Consider the following 18,967-nt stretch of genomic DNA (forward strand, 5'->3'; position numbering starts at 1 on the left):
GGAATATACCAGGCCACCAAAACCAGCAACGTATATAGTCTGCTGTGCATTGAGGGCCATAGTGGCCGACTACCATATGAGCCTGCTCCGCAATTTCACCTCATAGTGACCATGAGGATGTGGTACCTTTCGGTACACACAGTACTCATTCCTTTCTCAGATTCTGGGTCCAAACCAGGCCGTCCTTGACAGTAAACTGAGGGTGATCAGCCAGTTTATCAAGAATTTTACTTAGCAGGGGGTCACTACCACCAGCCACTCATAAGTCAGGGAAGAACGTGGGGTCGGCCTCATACATTGATATGCTGTCTACACGTTCACACCTAGATTTTGCGATTTTATAACAATACTATTGCATGTCTATCCTATACTAGTCGTATATCAAGGGCTATAGTTGAGACTTCAGACTGATAGTCAAGTTAGCATGCTACTAGTTGAGTCAGGACTTAGGAATGATACCACTAGTGGGTCAGCCCTACCAGCCAACTGGACTAGCACCTCCAAAGCTAGTATGACTTAGTAAAATATGGTCACTAGTAAAGAATACAGCTGCTAGTGCCCAAACAAGAAGTAAGAACCCACACAGATCTCGACTATTCAGTCGCTAGTGGACTGATCTAGGCATGAATGCCTAAGTCAGGATGACTAGTCACGTGAGCACTTCTGAAAGGACTTAGAAATGAACCAGTAAAGGCATAACCCTTAGCTCAGATCCGGCTAGTGTGATACAGATCTCATACAATTGGCACTAGTATAGCCAGGCTGCACCCTGATCACGATCAAGCAGTTGCTACAGGCACGGTTACCTGACTATTAGTATAGCCGTATCACTAGTGGAGCACCACTGGGCAAAGGGTGCGGAAACAACCCAATAGTGGAGTCCCTCGACCTGCTATCCAACAGAAAGAACAGGCTAGGCCAACTATTGCATGATTATTCACCATATTTCGTGACTAGCCAAGACATCCTTACCAATATTACCCCTAAAGAATCTATTTATATTTATTCTGTACCTGTCTCTGTAGTATATAAGCAGTGCTACATCAGGTATAAAGACGGTATGGTCACCCATGTGACAGGTGACAGGGACAGCCACAACCCTGTGCTCATGAGTCTTCGATCTGGACCCATGGAAGAGAAAACGGACGGCATAAATGGGTGAGCCAAAGCAAATAAGGCAGCGACTACGCAGGTGAAGGGTATCGGTCGATCGGGGAGGAGGAGGCGTAGGTAGGCCAGGTATTTATGTGTATAATATAATATAATAAATAGAACATGCATTTTGAAGGAAGGGAGGAAAGGAAGGAGGGGCAGAACAGAACAGACTCACAAAGTCATTGTTCCCCTTGCCAGAAGGGAGAATGAGAACAACAAGGCAGGCGCCATGCTTGCTTTGTTGGAACAAAAAAAAGGAGAGATTGCTTTGTTAGAATAAAAAAAGGGGAGAGGGTTGAGAGAGTGTAGAGAAGAGCTTGAGATGAGACGAGACGCGAATCACTGCATTTATGTAGACAGTAGGCATTAACCACCCAAAAGAATGCATGTCAGAGAAAAGAAGAATTTAATTTCACCCTTGCAGGTTTATCCTTGTGACCGTAGGCATGCGTGCCTCATGCCGTACCTTGTACCCCTTTGCTAGGCCTGACTTGAATGTCTTTTCAGTCCGTAACCTGACCATCTTTTTTCATGCTTCTGCATGTTTCGAATGCACTTGATTCCCTGCCAAAAATCCTTGGAAGTTGACTAGAGCCTGAAAAATGACATTCGGCTCATTCTCATGAGATGGTATGGTAAGTGCCCTGTTATGTGCCGATTGTCCTTTGTCCCTTTATCCTTGTGAGTCCAGCATTCTTACTCAATATACCTCAGCCGGGTCTATTGCCGCTGTTGCTACAGGCGGGGGACTGTAGATTGCGCTCATGTGTGCAGTGCAGTGCAGAGGAAAGAAATCTATAACAGTATGTACAATGTAGAACAGTAATTATAATGCATTGTGGTCTTAACTTGAATAAATGATCTTACAGAACAGCAGCGAGAAATTATTATCCGGTCTTTGGGTGTACATATACTGCGCCGCCAGGGTTTTTTCGACCCGTAGTACTCTGTCCATTTCCATCCCAACTGTCCTAGCTTCGTCTACTGTCAGTAGTTGTCATAGATTGTGTAAACACTCCATATCACATCACTGAGATTCATCTGATAGATCTGGTGCACACCTTCTCTCCAGCATGGGAAATGTAATGTGTAATGATATTGTACAAAGGAATACAACAAGATGTCAAAAAATCCCTATTCATGCTCAATCACAGTAACTCCTCTGCATCCAAATAAATACCTGACCATGTCGTTGCTACTCAGGGTCGACATTCAGGGATATACACATCCGAAGTCTTGTGTGTCAACTGGTGAGAAAGAACAGGTGCACGTCCAAAGTACAGGAAGAAGATATCTGCATAGTAAGAAGCAATCAATTTTTCAAGGCCCAGGAATTCCTCTTCTGTCCATCCGGAAGGCTTGACAACGTCCAAGGATGCTGGATGCCCTTGCCATGCTCTCATAGCTCTCTTCATTGCAAAGATGCATGGTGCACGCTCTAGCCACAGATGATGGGCCACTCTATAATTTGCACATCTGATATCAATTTGTCCGGGTAAATGTCAGCCATATGGAAAACACTGGCTTAGTTCGAATACTTCTGTGATTTGCCCTGAATTCACAGTTGCTTGACAATGCAGTGCCCTGAACTCACAATGAAAATTGACTTCGGTGAGCTCCCAACAAATTTCATGACGTTCCTCATCTGTGAGTGACTCATATGCCTTTCCTTTCCAGAAGGCTGTGGAGGCGTCATTATCTGCGCGTAGAGGAAAATCATCGAGGTAGCCATCCATCATTCTACTAACCTCTTGGCATTGTTTTGTAGCCTTGTTTGTCTGTCCGCTTGGCTCGCTTGCCATATGAAGAAACCCTAATGCTAAGACTGTGTGCCACTCCTGATGATAAAGGTTTGGCAGAACACACTCAGTCTCAGTGAGACGAGTGTACAATGGTGTGTGGAGACGAAGCCATGAGACAAGAAATGAGTCCACCTTCTCCTCAGTATTCAAGGTCGCAATGATGTCTGGTTGGGGAAAGGCATATTGATTCTCCCGAGGATTGGCTGAGGGATTGGAGAGAGCTGGACGAGCACAAGAGTGGCAGTGCACAGGATCCGCATCAACAGCTAGCAGCGCAAGACGCCATGGTTCCACTAACGGAGGAAGGAGCAGGTGTTGGGGGTCCAATAGGCGTTTAGGCTGAGGCCGAGTGTTTTTTTTATTATCTTAAATATAATTCAGATGTTATAACTTGAGGATAAGACAGGGATACATACAAGGAGAAAATCGCGAAGACAATGTAGCCTTGGCCAAGGGGATATCGTTGCGACTGAGTATAATTGGGGATGCAAGGGCGAAAGGATCTATCCATTGTAGAGAGTGCATCACAAATTCTTGTATCTTGAGGTACTTCTTTGGATCCCTCAAAGAGCCAACAAACATGGAAGGAAGCCTTAGACGACAGGGCTCCTCTGTGATTGGCGACGTTACAAACGGGAACAGTGCGTCGATCCGAGTACCACCAAGATCCTTCATGAGAATGATACGCCAAACAGGAATGCTGGCTTTGAAAAACCGTTGAACAACAGTTGCATCATTGCAGAACGTGCCCATTAGATCCTCATCCACAGGGAGAGATGGCGCATCATGTTCAGGGGCATCCATAAGGGGTTTGAAGACGGTCATATACTCGACAAAGGCTCGTAACTCCTGGGCAACACGCTGCGTCTCTGCAAACGTCAGACAGACATGTGAAAACGAGGTAGGGAGAGCATGGAGTCGCTCAAGAAGATGCTCAATCATGCTCAAGTGTCCACGCATACTGCGTATCACACTCTCATTTGCTTTGACAGTATCCATGGACTCTATGATGATGTGACATGCTTTCTGCAGCTTCAGAAATGTTGGCCTGCACAGGCAACCTACTCCCTCCACAATTGCTGATGGATCACATTCGACGAAGTCATAGTTGGTGAGACTACGGTAAAGCGGGTGAAAGATGTCACTAGGATCTGGTTCGATCCGACGAATGCAGGCGAGATGCGGAAATTGTTCCACATAAGCTTGCGGCCATTGTAATGGGTCATCGTGACCATACCGATAGTTGGCTCGCATATAGACTTCACGATTGGTTCCCATAGGAGGCATGCAAATCATCCCAGCATTGGGGGTGATGATGAAGCAGTCGATGTTGTCGAAGACTGTACCCCATTTACCATCAAAAGGTCCCAAAGCTGGAGGATAAAGACTTAGAAAATGGAATAGGCGAATGGAGGTCAAGCATACATGTGTTTGCTGCACCATTGTGCAACAGAATAGCTGGGTTAGAACGAATTTTTGAGGGTGTAAGATCAGGAGGCAGCATCGAAAATATCTATGGAAGTTCAGAGTTAATTCCAAACACAGTGGTTGTCACAGAAAAGAACAGGTCAAAACACATACGTATGATTGCTGGAGCTAGACACAGAGTGACTGTGTAAATGGCAGCCAGGATACTCAGCGTATACATGTTCCCTGGTAGACACCACCGATGAAAAACGTCAAATGGATATGATGACATGTTTGCATCAGTCACAGAAGAAATTATTGCCAACGAAAGACGTCAAGCAAGGTCAGTGACACAATTGTGTCAACCGAAAGAGGCGAGTAGAAGGCGACAAGACGTGTAGTGGTGAGGGTGAACAATCTTCAGAGTATGTGGGACTTAGCACCCATTTTGGAAGTTAGTGAAATGCCGAGTCCAAAAAAGTAAATAAATAAATAATCCATTTTGGATGATGACAAAGCAGATCTCTTATCGATTATCTGCTCTGCCTCTGCCTCCCACCACTACTGGCACCACACCCTCCCTTGACTGGCTTGATCCTAACGGGTTGGCCATTCTGCTTGACGTCTTTCGTCGGCAGATATTTGGACTTGACGAGCTACGTCGGTCATGGTCCTTAGCATCTTTTGCTGGGTCCATCCTCTTTATTCTATCTACTCCCCATGAGTCTTTCATCGACTTGTTCCTTACCTCATGATAATCTCCTGGAGATATCAAGACCCTGGACTTCTTGGACGCCTCTTGTTTTGCAAATGTTGTCAATGTACCCTTCAATTAGACTGAGTCTGTATAACCTCTTGACCGGGTCAACGCATACTTATCTTTTTTAGTCTCATTGCAGGCTGTCAGTCTGTTCTTTTTTTCTCTTGGAGCATGTTCTCACATGTGGAATAGCCAGATGGTGGTTTTTCCTCGACGCTGGACTAATAGGCAGTGGTGAGTAGCTTATTTGCATGTCCTTTTGCTAATCCATCGTCTGATTCACCTTACAAGGCCCATTCAAGAATGCCAAGAGGGCTATCAATTTCAGCCTCTCACCTTCCCCTTCCTGTGGTCCCATAACGGTGAGCAAACCCATACTAAAGGGAGGAATTATGGTGTTTGTGCTAGCTGATTCTGGGTGGGCATTGAAGATGTCCATATGCATAAGTTCCCTCTCATTGTTGATGGTGCACCCACTCTTAATTTCTTCCTACAGTGTTCCACCCTCCACCAGAATTGATCGACTTCAGCTCTCTCTCCCGCCAACGATGCCCTGGTATTCGCAAGCATTTGTTCTTCAGGTCAGCTCAACTTAGTCTCAAACGTCGGAAGCTGCTCATAACAACTAGTACCGTAAGTGTCTCCTTGGATTAATTCAACCTGACCGCTGACCTTTTCTATGCCTGTATCCAGGCTGTCATCATGGCACCCAGCATAATGCTCTGCAATAACTGTGGCCACTCCATGGATGCTCAAGTTCCCTGCTCTCCTGTTGATGTCAACAGGTACCTGCGCTACAGAGGGCGGATCAGCGAAGCAGAGGCAGATCTCTGTTCAAACACCATCATACATTGGCAAGAACAAGTTTTTGACTACGATGCTGAAATTTTCCGGATGAGATTTGCTTTAGGGAAGCTTGAAGGTGTTTGACAATCTCTCATTGATTGCATCCAAACATCAGATGGGCTTCTTGCTCCCATTCGTAGGGTTCCTCGTGACATACTCCAAGATATATTTGAATATGTGTATACACATTCCTGAGCTCTTCTCTACCAGAGTGTTATTATTGTGCTGGCTTTTCGAAGAGAGTCAGTGCAGGCTTTATCACTCATCGCCATATCAGATGCAAGGAAGAACAGCAGACGTCATGGGTGTGGTAAGAGGCATGTAAGGATTGGTCCAACCACGAACCATCGGACCAGAAGGCGGGTTCTGTATATGCGCCATGTTGGTTGTTGGCATTGTTCTGACACAACAATCTCCTCTTTTCCCAGCCCAGTGAGTAAGGAAACTTCTCCTGGCCTTCATTGTTCCAACCAACGTGATAGTCATATTGAGGTTGGGATCAGATGTGATGGATATAGCCATGTCGCAAGCTTTTGGTCATAGTTTCGGCGGCTGAGTGGCTTGCTGTGGATGCAGCAGGGAGCTGCTAGAGTATAAAGCATTGGTGCGAGATGCGTGTAGACTCCCATCCTTGGTGGTGTCATGCTCATCGACAATGAGATGAGTAGTCTCTGGAAATGACTGTCATGGAATTCTCAGCCCGCACTGGTTCTAGTTCATTACCCAGGCTCCTTTCGTGCTTTGAGTACTGTATCCCCCTCTGAATGCCCCGATATCATTCTGAACCAGCATTTATATGCTGTTGGACCCTGTGACCAGCACGATGACCAGGCTTTGCCTGCTCTGAAAGTCTTTCACGCAGGCTGGCCCTTACGGTTCTTTGCTGTCAAGTAACGGGGAAACTTTCTGATGCTTCAAGTCGTTCCTGGAGAAGCAGATGAAGAGCAGAACCGTATCTGGCTTCGTCCTCATGTGGTGCAGATTATATAATGGGCGTAGCCTATAATTGCCTCAATCTTGACTTGATCATCCGTCAGGCCTTGAGACGACGTGTTTTCCCTTGGGGAGTGGTATAGTGGCAAGGATACGTTGCTGATGATGGAAATCGAGGTATATGTGTGCAAGGAAGGCCCCACGGAGATCCTAAGTGAGTGCTTTTGCAAGCTGAGTAGCGTTCGCATCCTTACCCTCTCAGTACAGCATCCCCTCTTTGCATCAACACTTCCCGTACCTTCCCTCGAGCATCAAGTCACCAAATTCCGAGCGACACCAACCTCTCCATTTGAGTATGACGACTGCTGGCATTTCTTGTACCCATTTTAGCACTCCACTTGCTTCACTTGCCGTTGGCCTGGCATGCGGCAGTGACTATTTGCCTTCATCGTTGCCTGTTCTTTCACAAGCCCAGGTGACTTGTACTCATGACCAGTTCACAACCAGCCTACCAACCTTGCCGTTGTCATCATCATGCCTGCTAAATGCCAAGACCTCCGAGTTCAAACCCTTTCGACGACCACTCTCTGCTGCATCATCTAATTCAGGCCCTTTACATGCAAATACTCCATCAACTAACCTCTGGTCACATAGTCCATTCAGAGTCACATTCAATCTAGCCATCTTGATGCCCCTTCTTCCTGATCAACCTTTCCTTAGTTCCTCTCTTCTTTCTCTGCTCTTCTCTCATGAACATGACAGTGATGAATGCAAATGCTTATCTCTTGATACACCTCGTCTTCACCTACCTCTGCACACTTCTCGTGCTTTATTTTACATACAAGAACTATCATCGCTTCATTCGCAGCAACTCTTCTCACTGGTGCTGGTGCTTCCGTATGTGCGTGTGCAGTCATGACTATGAGCCTCCCATCACATCTCTAGGGGGAGCATGCTCTAGCAGAATACTTAAGACGTGCAGTTGAAATGGAGTACTATAGGGTGGGCAGACAAGGAAATGCCCTCCGGATTTTGGCTGGTACAATGGAGACAGTCTGTTCACCGACATGTACACCTTTGCACTGGATCAAAGCCATGTCTCTTAACGGAGCATCTTGACGCTTGCTTCGGATTCCTTTGTTGGGTTTCAATATACAACACCATTCACCGTGACATTTCTACTCTTGCACCTTCCAAGCTGCAGGAGGCGCTCACTGCCAATGCGTACAGTTCTCACCAATAGTACTGCCAGTCGCAAAGCTATGGCCAGTTAGGCTGACAACCTCCATGCTTGATCAGTGATTGTCGCATCCAGACCGTCACCTCGACTCAAACACCATCTTCCAGCACTACTGAGGGACTTGTTCCTTGTACTTGTTGACTTATGGCATACTTAGAGATTCAGTAATGAGAAAGATGGTCCAGGTAGATGCAACCATGCTATCCCGCTGAGAGAGAGGCGGCTTGAGTGCAGAATAGAGACTCGAATGCAGATATTCTGTATCTTAAAATCTCAACACGATATGAAACACCTCCTATTGTATCCTCGGCTCTTACCACCATGGGTGTTAAAGGTGGTTGGGATGTACGTTCATCTGTAGTGGTCTAGGTATTCAATGTTACTCATGTTTTTCACAGTTATTAAATCCAGCAGACTCTATGTCGTTAGTTGAATGGTCCTGCTCAAAACATTTCGACCGGTACGCTTCACAACTCGGGCCCATGCATAGGTGTCGATGCCAGGTATTTAACACGTGCATATCATCCATGTTGAGACTGACTAATCTTTATAGCGGATGGATGTTTGCTGCGAAGTACCATTATGGACAAACGAAGAGTCCAGCGCAAGCAGTCATTGTTCAAGTGTTTGGGATGCCTTTTTCACCTTCCAGTGTCGCCCATATTTGTTTTCGACGGTCCAAAGCGTCCTCTGAATAAGCGTAAAAAGAATATAACCAAGACAAGCGACTGGTTAACTGCGGACTTCAAGCGACTGCTCGAAGGATTCGGGTTCCCCTATTGGGATGTACGTTGATCTATCTTTGTCCTGTTTCCTCTCTCATAAAGGACTTAGGCTCCTGGCGAAGCTGAGGCTGAGCTAGCACTGCTCTCAAACAATGACCGGATCGATGTCGTGATGTCGGAAGACTTCGATACAATGGTATTTGGTGCTCAACGAGTGATGTGAATGTGGGTAGTATCTTCCTCACTCTATCAATGTCATTATTGAATGGAACATATTAGTACTGATGAAAGCGACTCCAAGTACATGATTAAAGTATATGAAAAGGGGGCACAGTTTTCTCCAAATGAGCTCATAATGATTGCATTACTTGCAGGAGGAGATTATGATGTAAGTCATTTGAAATCATCGGTGAACTTGTTCTTACACATGCATCATGCAATAGGATGGGATTCAAGGGTGTGGAATCCAGACTGCTGTTGACATCACCCTAACCGGCATCGGTGAACGACTCTTTGAGGCCCTCAAAGCATCTACAGTTGAAAATTACCCCGCTATTGCTTCCATGTGGTGCCAGGACCTCTATGCAATGTTGGACTCCCAAGGAGCTGGCCGTCTTCATTCCCGACGTCGTGCACTGGCTTCGCGCATCCCTCTGGATTTTCCAAAAGTTTCAGTCCTGATCCAATATATTCAACCATTGACATCACAGTCAACTGGCTCGTTCACTCTACCTGCTGCTCCAGTACCATGCCCACCCGACATTCCCAAACTTGCACGGCTATGCGAGGAATTATTCATCTGGGGACATTCGATGGGTATTGTCCAGAATTTTTGCGATCATGTTTTTCCAGGACTGGCAATCCGTGAGCTGCTTCAGGACTTGCATAAGCGACGAGGTGTTATGCAGGAGAGTGATATGTCATTGTCCTCTTCTGCTATCATTTCCAAAGTTTGTTCCATCCGCTGCAAATCAACGTGAACGATCAGACTCCGAGATTTTCGTCTCCCTTGTCATTCCCCATGCAGTTATCACTCAGATCACTTCATCAATTGATGGGGTATACGACACTGATATCACCCAGAACTCCCTTGAGCAGTGGCTAGAGAAACGCGAAGCTCGCGTATGGCTTTCCCGTGTACTAGCGCTCCATGCACGGCCAAACATCTTAGATGATGTGGAGCATCCAACATCCAACGCTGCGAAGAAACGTAAACGTCAAAACTCGCGCAACAAAGAAAAGGGAAGAAGAATGGAAACTGCCAGGGCCGACATTGCCACCACAGCAGTCTAAACGGGTGGATACTAAAGTCAGAGAAGAGAGCGAACACCGGCGAGGTGAGACTCACAGTTTGAGTCAGGAATGTATAACTCATGTGCTATAGAAACTCCCGCAGGGCAACGAGCTCGCTCTGTTGAGGTTATCAATATCTCTAGCGATGAGGATGAGAGGGCGACAGGTAAGAATTGCCTGAGTTGATGTCTTGGAAATGAGTAACCTCAAGCTATCTTCTAGAAATGTCAGTGAAAAAACGCCACCGTCGAGCAGCGTCCCCGACGTATCACATCCAGATTCACTATCTGGAATCTGGGGAGATCTTAGAGCTTTGTACAGGATGATGAAGGCGCTTAAACAGGGGTGCTACTCCTATTTGTCATATATAAACCATGTACTTTCGTTTCCTCACTTTCTGTCTCTCCCTCTGTATATTGCGATGACTGCTGCAACCAAGAACATGGACAACGGCAATGATATTACAAATGCCAAAGGGATTTGCAGAATTCTTGACAAGTCTCGAGCTGATTATCCGGATCAAACTGAAATTGAGGACGACATTGAAGGGGAGCAAGAAACCTGCGGCGATTCTTTCAATCATGACGATGATGGTGATGTACAAATGGATGCGAGTGTGTCTGTTGAGGACAATGATTTTCTTACTGTCATCTGAGAGGCATCGAAAGGCGTCCAAGAAGGCACTGGCGGACGCTTATGAAGGGTATAGCCAGGCTTGTTTACTTCTCTTCTCTATCCCGCTGATTGACTTTATCTTTTCAGTGTCATGAGACAGTTCAACGAATTTCTCGTTCAAGAGCAGGTTCATCCAACCTGGCACTGACATCTTCAAGCAAAAGGTGCTTGATCCAAAGATCGATTATTATATTGTCGGATTTATTATGAGCAAGTATGTATATCCCTTGCAATTCGCAACGATCATCTAACATTCATTTAATTAAGATGCGATGACTGTGATATGCATGGGGTTGATAAAGGGCCGAAGGACGTTCAAAGGACCTACTCACACGTGCAGAAGCTTTGGGCAGGTACCACATATGGCTTTCGGACAGCCGGTGATAGAGATAATGTTGCTTGGAACAGGGAAAACACCTCCGGAAATCCCTCGATCTCACAACTGGTTTCATGCTACATGGTTGGTTTACAAAAACGCAAGGTAATGGACAATGAGAGAAACTACTATTACCTGTCTGACGAGCTTTCCAGGTAGCTAAAGGAGAAACTCCAACCAGTGCTCGGGCCATTGGTCCCGTAGGTCATTTCTTCGACTCGTGTTCCTCGGCTCATAAATTTTTCTAAGGACGATCTTCTGCGGCTGTACGACTTCAATCGCCGGCCTGAGAACTGGGATAATACCAAGTTATCTGCTGCTAACTGGTGTGGAGGAAATATGCGCCGTCTCCTCCAAGCGGTCTATCTTGTTGCGTTTACGTGCCTACTTCGCATTGACGAGGCGCTGAAAATACAGGTTCACGATCTACGTTTCTATGATGATGAATTGGACGGTACAGCTTGCGTGTCAGTCACTTTGCCATTCCGTAAGACAAACCCATATGGCAGTGAGTTTATCTAGCGCACTGGGACTTTTGTTGTAATGCTGACTTCTGCACAGAGATACCACCATTCATACTCCGAGAGCTCCCAGAACATATGGCGCACCTATGCCCTGTTAGAGCACTCGCAGAATGGGTCAGTGCCTCAAACATTCTACACGGTTATCTGTTCCGCAGGATGGATAAAAGAGATAGACCGATTGTTGCGAAGAATACCCATATGGTGAGGTACTTCATTTCCCTATCATTAGACTTGATGTACTTATTCTTGATCCCCGTCAGACCGTGGAAGCATTTCTCGAACTCTTCCGCAACAATCTATGGGACCTAGGCATAGCACCCTATGCTTATGGCATGCACTCGTTTCGCCGCGGGGGCTGTCAGTGGCTCTCTGTCGATCTTTGTTGGTCACTTCGCCAAATATGCGAGTGGGGTGGCTGGAGCACTGAATTTTCCCACTTGACCATCATTAAATACCTTATCTCTTGGAACGATAATCCAATGCTTCGACGAGATGAATTCTTCAAGCTTGACCGTCAAGTAACCATTCAATGCTGGACTTGTGGTCGGACATGCCCATGTGCTTAGGTATCACCAATAACGTAGTTATTTGTCCAAAAAAGTACTAGTGAAAATTGTAATTATTGTTCTCGTTGTCAATCCCTCTTCGCATTCGCCATCTTCTTCCTGTAATGACGTGCAATATCACAATCTTTTTTCATAACAACCCAAACCTTCTCCTTCTTCTTTATGTGGCGAAACTCATGTTCGAACCTGTCACCATACTCAGCCTTTGCTTTTGTGGCTAATTCTTTATCAGCCTGCTTTCGGTCAGCAAGAAGGAGAGTAGAGATTCGAGAATATGAGAGCCTTTGACCACGAGTATCTGAGTACTTAGCCCAGAACACGTCTGGTGTGAGAGCCTGATAGGCCTTCATAAATACTGAATAGCCAGGGAAATCAGGGATAAGCAAGCGAGACAAATTGCATCTAGAAAACAATGTACCTGCCAATTAGTCCACTCATTCTTCAGTCGTTTCCATTCATCCCCTGTTGTCCTGTTGTAACAGTACAATTCCTTCCAGAGTCTGACAGGAATGTCATGTCCACGGATCGCTATCAGGTGATCACTAGGAGGATTCCACTCGGGGCTGCCATCATCCCAGCTGGCAATAAGCTTTTGGATATCTGATGCATATCGGAATGGTGTCGTAGGTGGAACTTCACTTTGATTGAAACATAAGCGACTACCATCAGCAAACAGTAAAACACATAATTTGGAGCTGCTGGACGTGGCATCAGAAGCTGCAGTGCCAAGGGGTTCAGTCAGAGGTGGACAGGCCATCACCTGGGGAGGCGGAGACATGGAGGGCAGAGCAGCTGACTCAAGGGTAAGATCTTTGAATGGTATGGTGGGCAAATCAGGCCGATCCACATCATCAACAATGTTGACAGAATGAGCTGTAAGCCCCAGGCTAGTGGTGTCAAAGTCAACTGAGGGACATGGAGAAAATGAGGCCGTAGTAACGTCAGTCGATGATGCATGGGCAGCCAGCCAGGCCTCGACAATGGCAGCAACACGCTCGGCAAAGAGCCGGTTGTTGAGCAGATCTGAGTCCTGCAAGAATTCATCAATTGTCAGAGCAGAATCAGAGCAGAATGACAGCAAGGGACTTACTGAGGGTTTTCTATAAGGCATGTTGTTTACCCTCCGCTCGGGCAGATGGGTGTGGCGCGGGACTCGCGGCAGAGCATTGGCAATCTTCGCCAGCACGCGATGACACTGAGAAACTTGTTAGAAAAGTTGTGTCATTAATACATAGGATAGGGAGCGAACCCATGGTATGATCCCGTCAACCTCAGCCTGAGTCCAAGTGTCCTTCGAGCGTTGAATGGAAAATCCCACTGGAGAGGTATTCAATGGCTGGCTTGCATTTGCGTTGAGGAGGCGTGCACGTCGTTGAGTTGGCTTTCTTGCCTTCACTTTCGTGATACCACCACTTCGAACGCCTTTGTGAGAAATCTGCGCTGGGAGAAGCAAGCTGGAGGGCAATAAGCTACTGAAAGAATATCATGAACACTTATTGACGCACCTAGATCTCCATTTCTCCATTCCACCTTTGCTGAAGTGGATGAGTCGCTCCCGTCGCTCGGCTTTGGAGCCATAGCGGGGGAGATGGAATTGCCGGCATAATTCTTGGAAGCCTGTACTCGTATTTGAACTCATGGACCTAGAAAATGTCAGAACATGGGTAAGCAGGATATCGGTATAGGTATAAAGAGGGTGGATGTACAAGTCGATGTCCTCAACCCCAAAGTCCCCATTCTGGTCCGGGCCCATAGGAAAGGCGTATTTGGCTTCTTCATCTGGGGCCATGTTGATTATCGCCGAAGGAGGTGATCCCACTGGCCTGGGCAGAGGCATGGATGGTGGTTCCTGTGCTGCGTCGTTCATCGCGAGTCTAGCTAGCCCAATGGGTTCAGCACGTCGGTGTCGAAGACTCCTGAGCTTGAGGTGGACAATGAGGATGACCACGGATACAAAAACAACGAAGGCGCCGAGTACTGCAAGACCAGCAGCAAGGTCTGGTATGTTGGAGGTGGTGGTAGTACTGTCCTTTCCACCGGAACTGCAAGGAAAGGTCTCAGATATTAGTAATAGGAGCTAGCGAGCAAAAATAATGGGTGCAAGAGAAAATAATAGGTGCAAGGAAGAGGGAGGGGGAAAAGTCTCGACGCGACGCGACGCGACATGACGTGAATAGCAGGGCAGGGGAGAATGGAAGAAAAAGAAGATGCGCAAAGAATGGAATGGGGAAGAAGATGCAGGGGTAAGGGAAGGGATGGAAGACAACACAACCGGCAGGGAATGGGGAGGGGGAGGGAGGAGGACACGATCGGCCGCGCCCAACAAACGACGATCATCTCATTGGAGGATGAGACGGAGGCAGTGGAGGGGAAAGCCAAACACGAGAGACGGCCTGAGGACCGTCTCTCAGACGCCACGCGAGACATTGATTCCGGCAAATGCCGCGTGATGGAACCGTCATGATCCCGAGAGAAGGGGCTTGGAACGAACCTATCTCCCTGCATGTTCTCGATCAAAGAGGCTTATTTTATCTTGTCAGATTCTGTTCCGTGACACAGGTATGATGTCAAGATCCTTCCAAATTGAAACAGAGATACAGGATGGCCTCGGCTGGCACAGGGTCATCTTGATGTTGACGAGGAACCGTTGATGAAAGATTCGGACCATTCAGTGTGGGACGCACAAATGCCGCTGCGACGGCGTCTACGCAATAACAGACAAGCAAATGGAATTGGGACATCACTTTGTTGCTTGCAGCAGCTGCTCCGAGGTCATATGGGTCGAATACAAGTTTGTGGGGCAAGAAGAAGTTAGAAGAGGGTCTCTCGTAGCAGTTTTCTGTAGGCTGATGTCACACAGGCTTAAGTTGCAATCAGTGTTGTGCCGAGGGAGCCGAGGTCAGGCACAAAGTCAGGGACAAGCCAACCGAAGCCAGTATTTTCTGCCCTGACCTTTTCCCATGGACTTCGGTATGGCTCATAGGAGCCAGGCTATATCACCTGGACCTGGTTACCACCGTGCCTTCGTATTGTGTTCGCGCTGAGATTTAAGCAGTTCTGAGTCATTTCCACAGAAGTTCCTAATTAAGCATGGACAACGGAAGCTAAAGCGTCGTCAATATCAGACTGAGGGTATGCAATCTCGAGTATACAATCACTACAACGGGAGTGCGTGTGGCACTTTTCCCCGGTCACGTTTCCGACCAGCCAACCTGTGCTGTTTCAAGCACCGACTCATCAAGGTCACATAGCTCATAGAATTCCGGGTCTGGCCTAGAATTCCAATTCCTCTTCTAAACTCCGTGTTGCACCACGCTGATGAGTGACAAACCACGACATTGATTCAAAATTGAATAAATCATGAAGAAGGAAGGAAGTAGGTTTCATTAGTCGTCAGTACTCCTGGATCGTGGGTCGGAATTGAAGCCAGAGCTATATCGTGCTGTAATCCTCCGTGATGGAGCAGCCGTGATGATAAGAAACAGATCACTCGTATTACGTTCTTGAGAATTATCGATTAGCATTCGTCCTCCAGAGATATATTCACGATGACGAAGGAAGAAAATGGTACAATGTCGATGTATTGCATCCAGAGAGAAACATCAACGTCATCCCAGCAATCGTACTAGTCTTGCCCTTTCGGACCCGCCTGTATCTCCCGCATGTACGGATTCGATAACCTTCGCACAGCCTAGTCTACCGCTGAAATCAGGTGCAGCAAGTCCGGCGGTACCAAATATGATACGACATCAATGCAGGAGTCTTCTGCAATGGATTCAACGGCCAGCTGGTACACTACGAGCGCAACTCAATGAAGGCACCGAAGTTGATGGTATCTAGCATGATGTAGATCTAGTGGAGAGTGAGTAGTAGGTAACTACGAGGTGATGGAGTGAACGAACATCGATCTCCGTTGTGGCATACAGATATCTTGATGTTCCTTACTCAAAAGGTCGTCCATTTTGGATCCGACGTGGAGCACGGAAGGTCCGAGTCAGCTCATACGTGAAAAGAGACGCGATTCGTTTCGTCTCAGCAGGGCTCTGAACCTGGACTAGCTAGTCCGACTGTTTCCTCGCCAGACAGAAAATTCCTGATGTGCTCCTTTTCGGATGCCTCCTCTTTACCCCTCATATTCGGATCCCGGTCTGTCGACGCGTTGGCATGAAGATGGCCGAGTACAATTAGCAGGGGCCATTCATGCATGACGCATGGATGTTGTTAACATGAGCAAGAACTAGACGACGAGGAGACGACGGGTTGACTTGCGAAGGACAGAGGATACGCGAAAGAAGATAGAGCAACGGTTTGGTGAACGACTCAAGCTTGTTGGCAACCTTCTTTGATCGTTATGAACTGCACATGAAAGTGACATCAGTACGAGTTTAGCGGGATAGGCATGGTGGACTTACCCAAGATTTGGAGAGCTTTGACAGAGCACGATGCAGAATCCTGCAACTCCCTCCTTCCCAGCCATCTCCCTCTGCACAAACTATCGGGTTGATCCGTCGTCCGATTCTCATTCAAGCTGAGGAACCCCTACTCTTGGAGGTACCCGAAATCTGGCCATGGGAGGGGGCTTCTGTAGCGTGCGTAGCTAGGTGCGCAGGTGAGGAATACTGGTTGTCGATGGTGGGAGACGGAAGAGATTTTTGATCGGACTTTCGGATCCATCTTATCCATCCGATGACTCTCCTACAACACTTCTCAGCTCCACACCGACTAGAGCAAATCGGCGAACCACCCGGCCGTCGATGTACTAGGTAACCTGGCTTGCGATTCTTAGACCACTGCTTTGCCAGGTTGCCAGCGCCTTGAGTCTGAAGTCCTGCTCCCATGACCATTGAATGGCTAAAGTAGAGATAAGCCAGAAGTGAAGACTTCGACGAGCTACTAGTACAAGGAACAAGAATCAGCTTTCAGGCGATAGAAGCGAAGCACGGATACATACTGGTTATTGATTGAAACATCGGGCTTGTCCCAATGTGATCAGTATCCCCGTTGCTTTGTTGGGTTGAATAGTTGCATGTTGAATATCGATGACGCGTAGGGTCATGCCGCGAGTGAAGTATCCTGTGGTAGTTGTGACGACTGCCTAGCGTAAGAGCGGCTCCCAGCCGACATATTATAATACATAGCAGTTAACCGGCCGGCATAGATATTACGACGCGGGGCTAGCAATTGCATGGCGAGGATGAGGCCAAAGATGTATACCTGCGGAGGTTTAGCTAAACGCTGTGCTTTCCTGGTAAGAGGGGGGTTAGCTTACGGTGGAGACGATCTGAAAGACTTGAACGATGTCGGTAGGTAAGACGATACTTCATTTTCTTATGTAGAACACAGCCTTGTACTCGATACGAGTGGTCTGTATGAGCATGACGAGGATGTGTACGCAGTGCAGACTGCGAAACATAGACCGTGAAACACCACAATTTTTTTGCATTAAGCACATCCCTCCCTTCCATTTGTACTCTTCGTTCCTATGTCGCTTCAAGTCTAGTGGAATCTGCCAAATAGTCTTTGGTAAACCTTCAAGGAAGCAAATCCGCGAGACGCTCGGGTATCTTTGACTTCCGTGAAGAACGTGCTTGAGGGCGCAAAAAGCAAGTCGCGTTGTCGGAAATTGGATCCCCAATTGAACTATAGAGAAGTGAGTACAGCTGAGAGTAGAACGGAGAGGGGAAAGTACTAACCATCCTGACTACGCACTCCTCTAACTCACAACTCTGCACTCTTAGCTTTGCTCATGTCGTTGTCGTCTGGGCTCCGAAAGTGATTTGAGTGATCCAAATATGGACTTAGAGGTCCTTTCGTTGCATCGCGCAGCAGGAATGCCAGACATAGCGGCTGGGGCATCAAAGCATCGCATCAGGAGAGCCACCTCTCGAGGAGGACACGTTTGGATTGGTCGGTGTAGATTTAGAGTCCGACTGAGACCAGGCGAGTCGTGTCGTTTTTGGTCGGGTGGGCGGTGCGTCGGAGGGCTCATCGATTACAGCTCGCAGAGTAGGAAACCTGTAGTAGCACGCTTGTCTGATAAAATATGGATAGTGTTCGGTCTCAACGTATGGAGAGAGAACGGAGAACCTGACAAGTGGCCAGTAGGCATGTCGGCTGGAGAAAAGGACATCGCTGTCTTCGCCATCCATATCGTAGACCTGTAACCGATCGTCTTGAATGGGAGGCAAGCTCACGATCAAGACGACCTGTAAATCTGAGCTCAAATTTGGCTGATACATTTTCGCTTATCTCACACCTTCCTAAATAGAATTTGATACCTAATTGGGAACGGCTGTGCTGCGTGGCTCTTCATGCACTACCATCATCGCAACGCACTTTCTTCGCGCCTGGCTGCCATGATTGTACAAAGTCCTCACGCCTTCTCTGATTTCGTCTATGGCTGTATTCTTGCAACTGTAGACTGAAATACTCGCCGCTCACGGATGTCTGGAACAGCGTTACCTTCTGTTTAATTCATTCCTTGCGGTTATCACCTTCGATACTCTACCGGTACCTCGTTAAATCCATGATTACATCCTTCTTCTTGTTGGCTATTATCCTTCTCGTAGATGACAATTCCCTTGTGACTTTCAGATAAGACTGGACTGGACCTTGTAATATTACTTATTTATGTGCGTGACGTGCGATCCATGTTGATGAGACTG

General features: G+C 47.2%; 5 protein-coding genes across 5 annotated transcripts; 3 read left to right on the top strand and 2 right to left on the bottom strand.

The window, feature by feature from the left end:
- Nucleotides 1-2,657: 2,657 nt before the first annotated feature.
- EV420DRAFT_1653431 (uncharacterized protein) lies at nucleotides 2,658-4,461 on the bottom strand (the record flags this gene model as incomplete). The annotated part of the gene is made up of 3 exons (XM_060478741.1): nucleotides 2,658-3,322; nucleotides 3,374-4,330; nucleotides 4,383-4,461. The coding sequence occupies 3 exons, from the start codon at nucleotides 4,459-4,461 to the stop codon at nucleotides 2,658-2,660; spliced, it is 1,701 nt and encodes a 566-aa protein (XP_060321912.1).
- A 4,003-nt stretch (nucleotides 4,462-8,464) lies between these two features.
- On the top strand, nucleotides 8,465-10,487 carry EV420DRAFT_1653432 (uncharacterized protein; the record flags this gene model as incomplete). Its single annotated transcript, XM_060478742.1, has 11 exons — nucleotides 8,465-8,488; nucleotides 8,542-8,571; nucleotides 8,634-8,646; nucleotides 8,697-8,929; nucleotides 8,978-9,087; nucleotides 9,148-9,256; nucleotides 9,312-9,767; nucleotides 9,820-10,078; nucleotides 10,134-10,205; nucleotides 10,253-10,327; nucleotides 10,384-10,487. The coding sequence occupies 11 exons, from the start codon at nucleotides 8,465-8,467 to the stop codon at nucleotides 10,485-10,487; spliced, it is 1,485 nt and encodes a 494-aa protein (XP_060321913.1).
- A 617-nt stretch (nucleotides 10,488-11,104) lies between these two features.
- On the top strand, nucleotides 11,105-11,868 carry EV420DRAFT_1217721 (uncharacterized protein; the record flags this gene model as incomplete). Its single annotated transcript, XM_060466426.1, has 4 exons — nucleotides 11,105-11,317; nucleotides 11,368-11,412; nucleotides 11,462-11,720; nucleotides 11,774-11,868. Coding segments are annotated over 4 exons (612 nt in total), but the record flags the coding sequence as incomplete, so codon positions are not given.
- Nucleotides 11,869-12,370: 502 nt separating this feature from the next.
- EV420DRAFT_1653434 (uncharacterized protein) lies at nucleotides 12,371-14,169 on the bottom strand (the record flags this gene model as incomplete). Its single annotated transcript, XM_060478743.1, has 5 exons — nucleotides 12,371-12,646; nucleotides 12,721-13,332; nucleotides 13,393-13,497; nucleotides 13,552-13,756; nucleotides 13,808-14,169. The coding sequence occupies 5 exons, from the start codon at nucleotides 14,167-14,169 to the stop codon at nucleotides 12,371-12,373; spliced, it is 1,560 nt and encodes a 519-aa protein (XP_060321915.1).
- Nucleotides 14,170-14,741: 572 nt separating this feature from the next.
- On the top strand, nucleotides 14,742-15,168 carry EV420DRAFT_1594357 (uncharacterized protein; the record flags this gene model as incomplete). The annotated part of the gene is made up of 2 exons (XM_060474958.1): nucleotides 14,742-14,861; nucleotides 14,960-15,168. Coding segments are annotated over 2 exons (329 nt in total), but the record flags the coding sequence as incomplete, so codon positions are not given.
- Nucleotides 15,169-18,967: the final 3,799 nt, after the last annotated feature.

This window comes from Desarmillaria tabescens (genome assembly GCF_030435595.1).
Source record: "Desarmillaria tabescens strain CCBAS 213 chromosome Unknown EV420scaffold_160, whole genome shotgun sequence".
Taxonomy (NCBI): domain Eukaryota; kingdom Fungi; phylum Basidiomycota; class Agaricomycetes; order Agaricales; family Physalacriaceae; genus Desarmillaria; species Desarmillaria tabescens.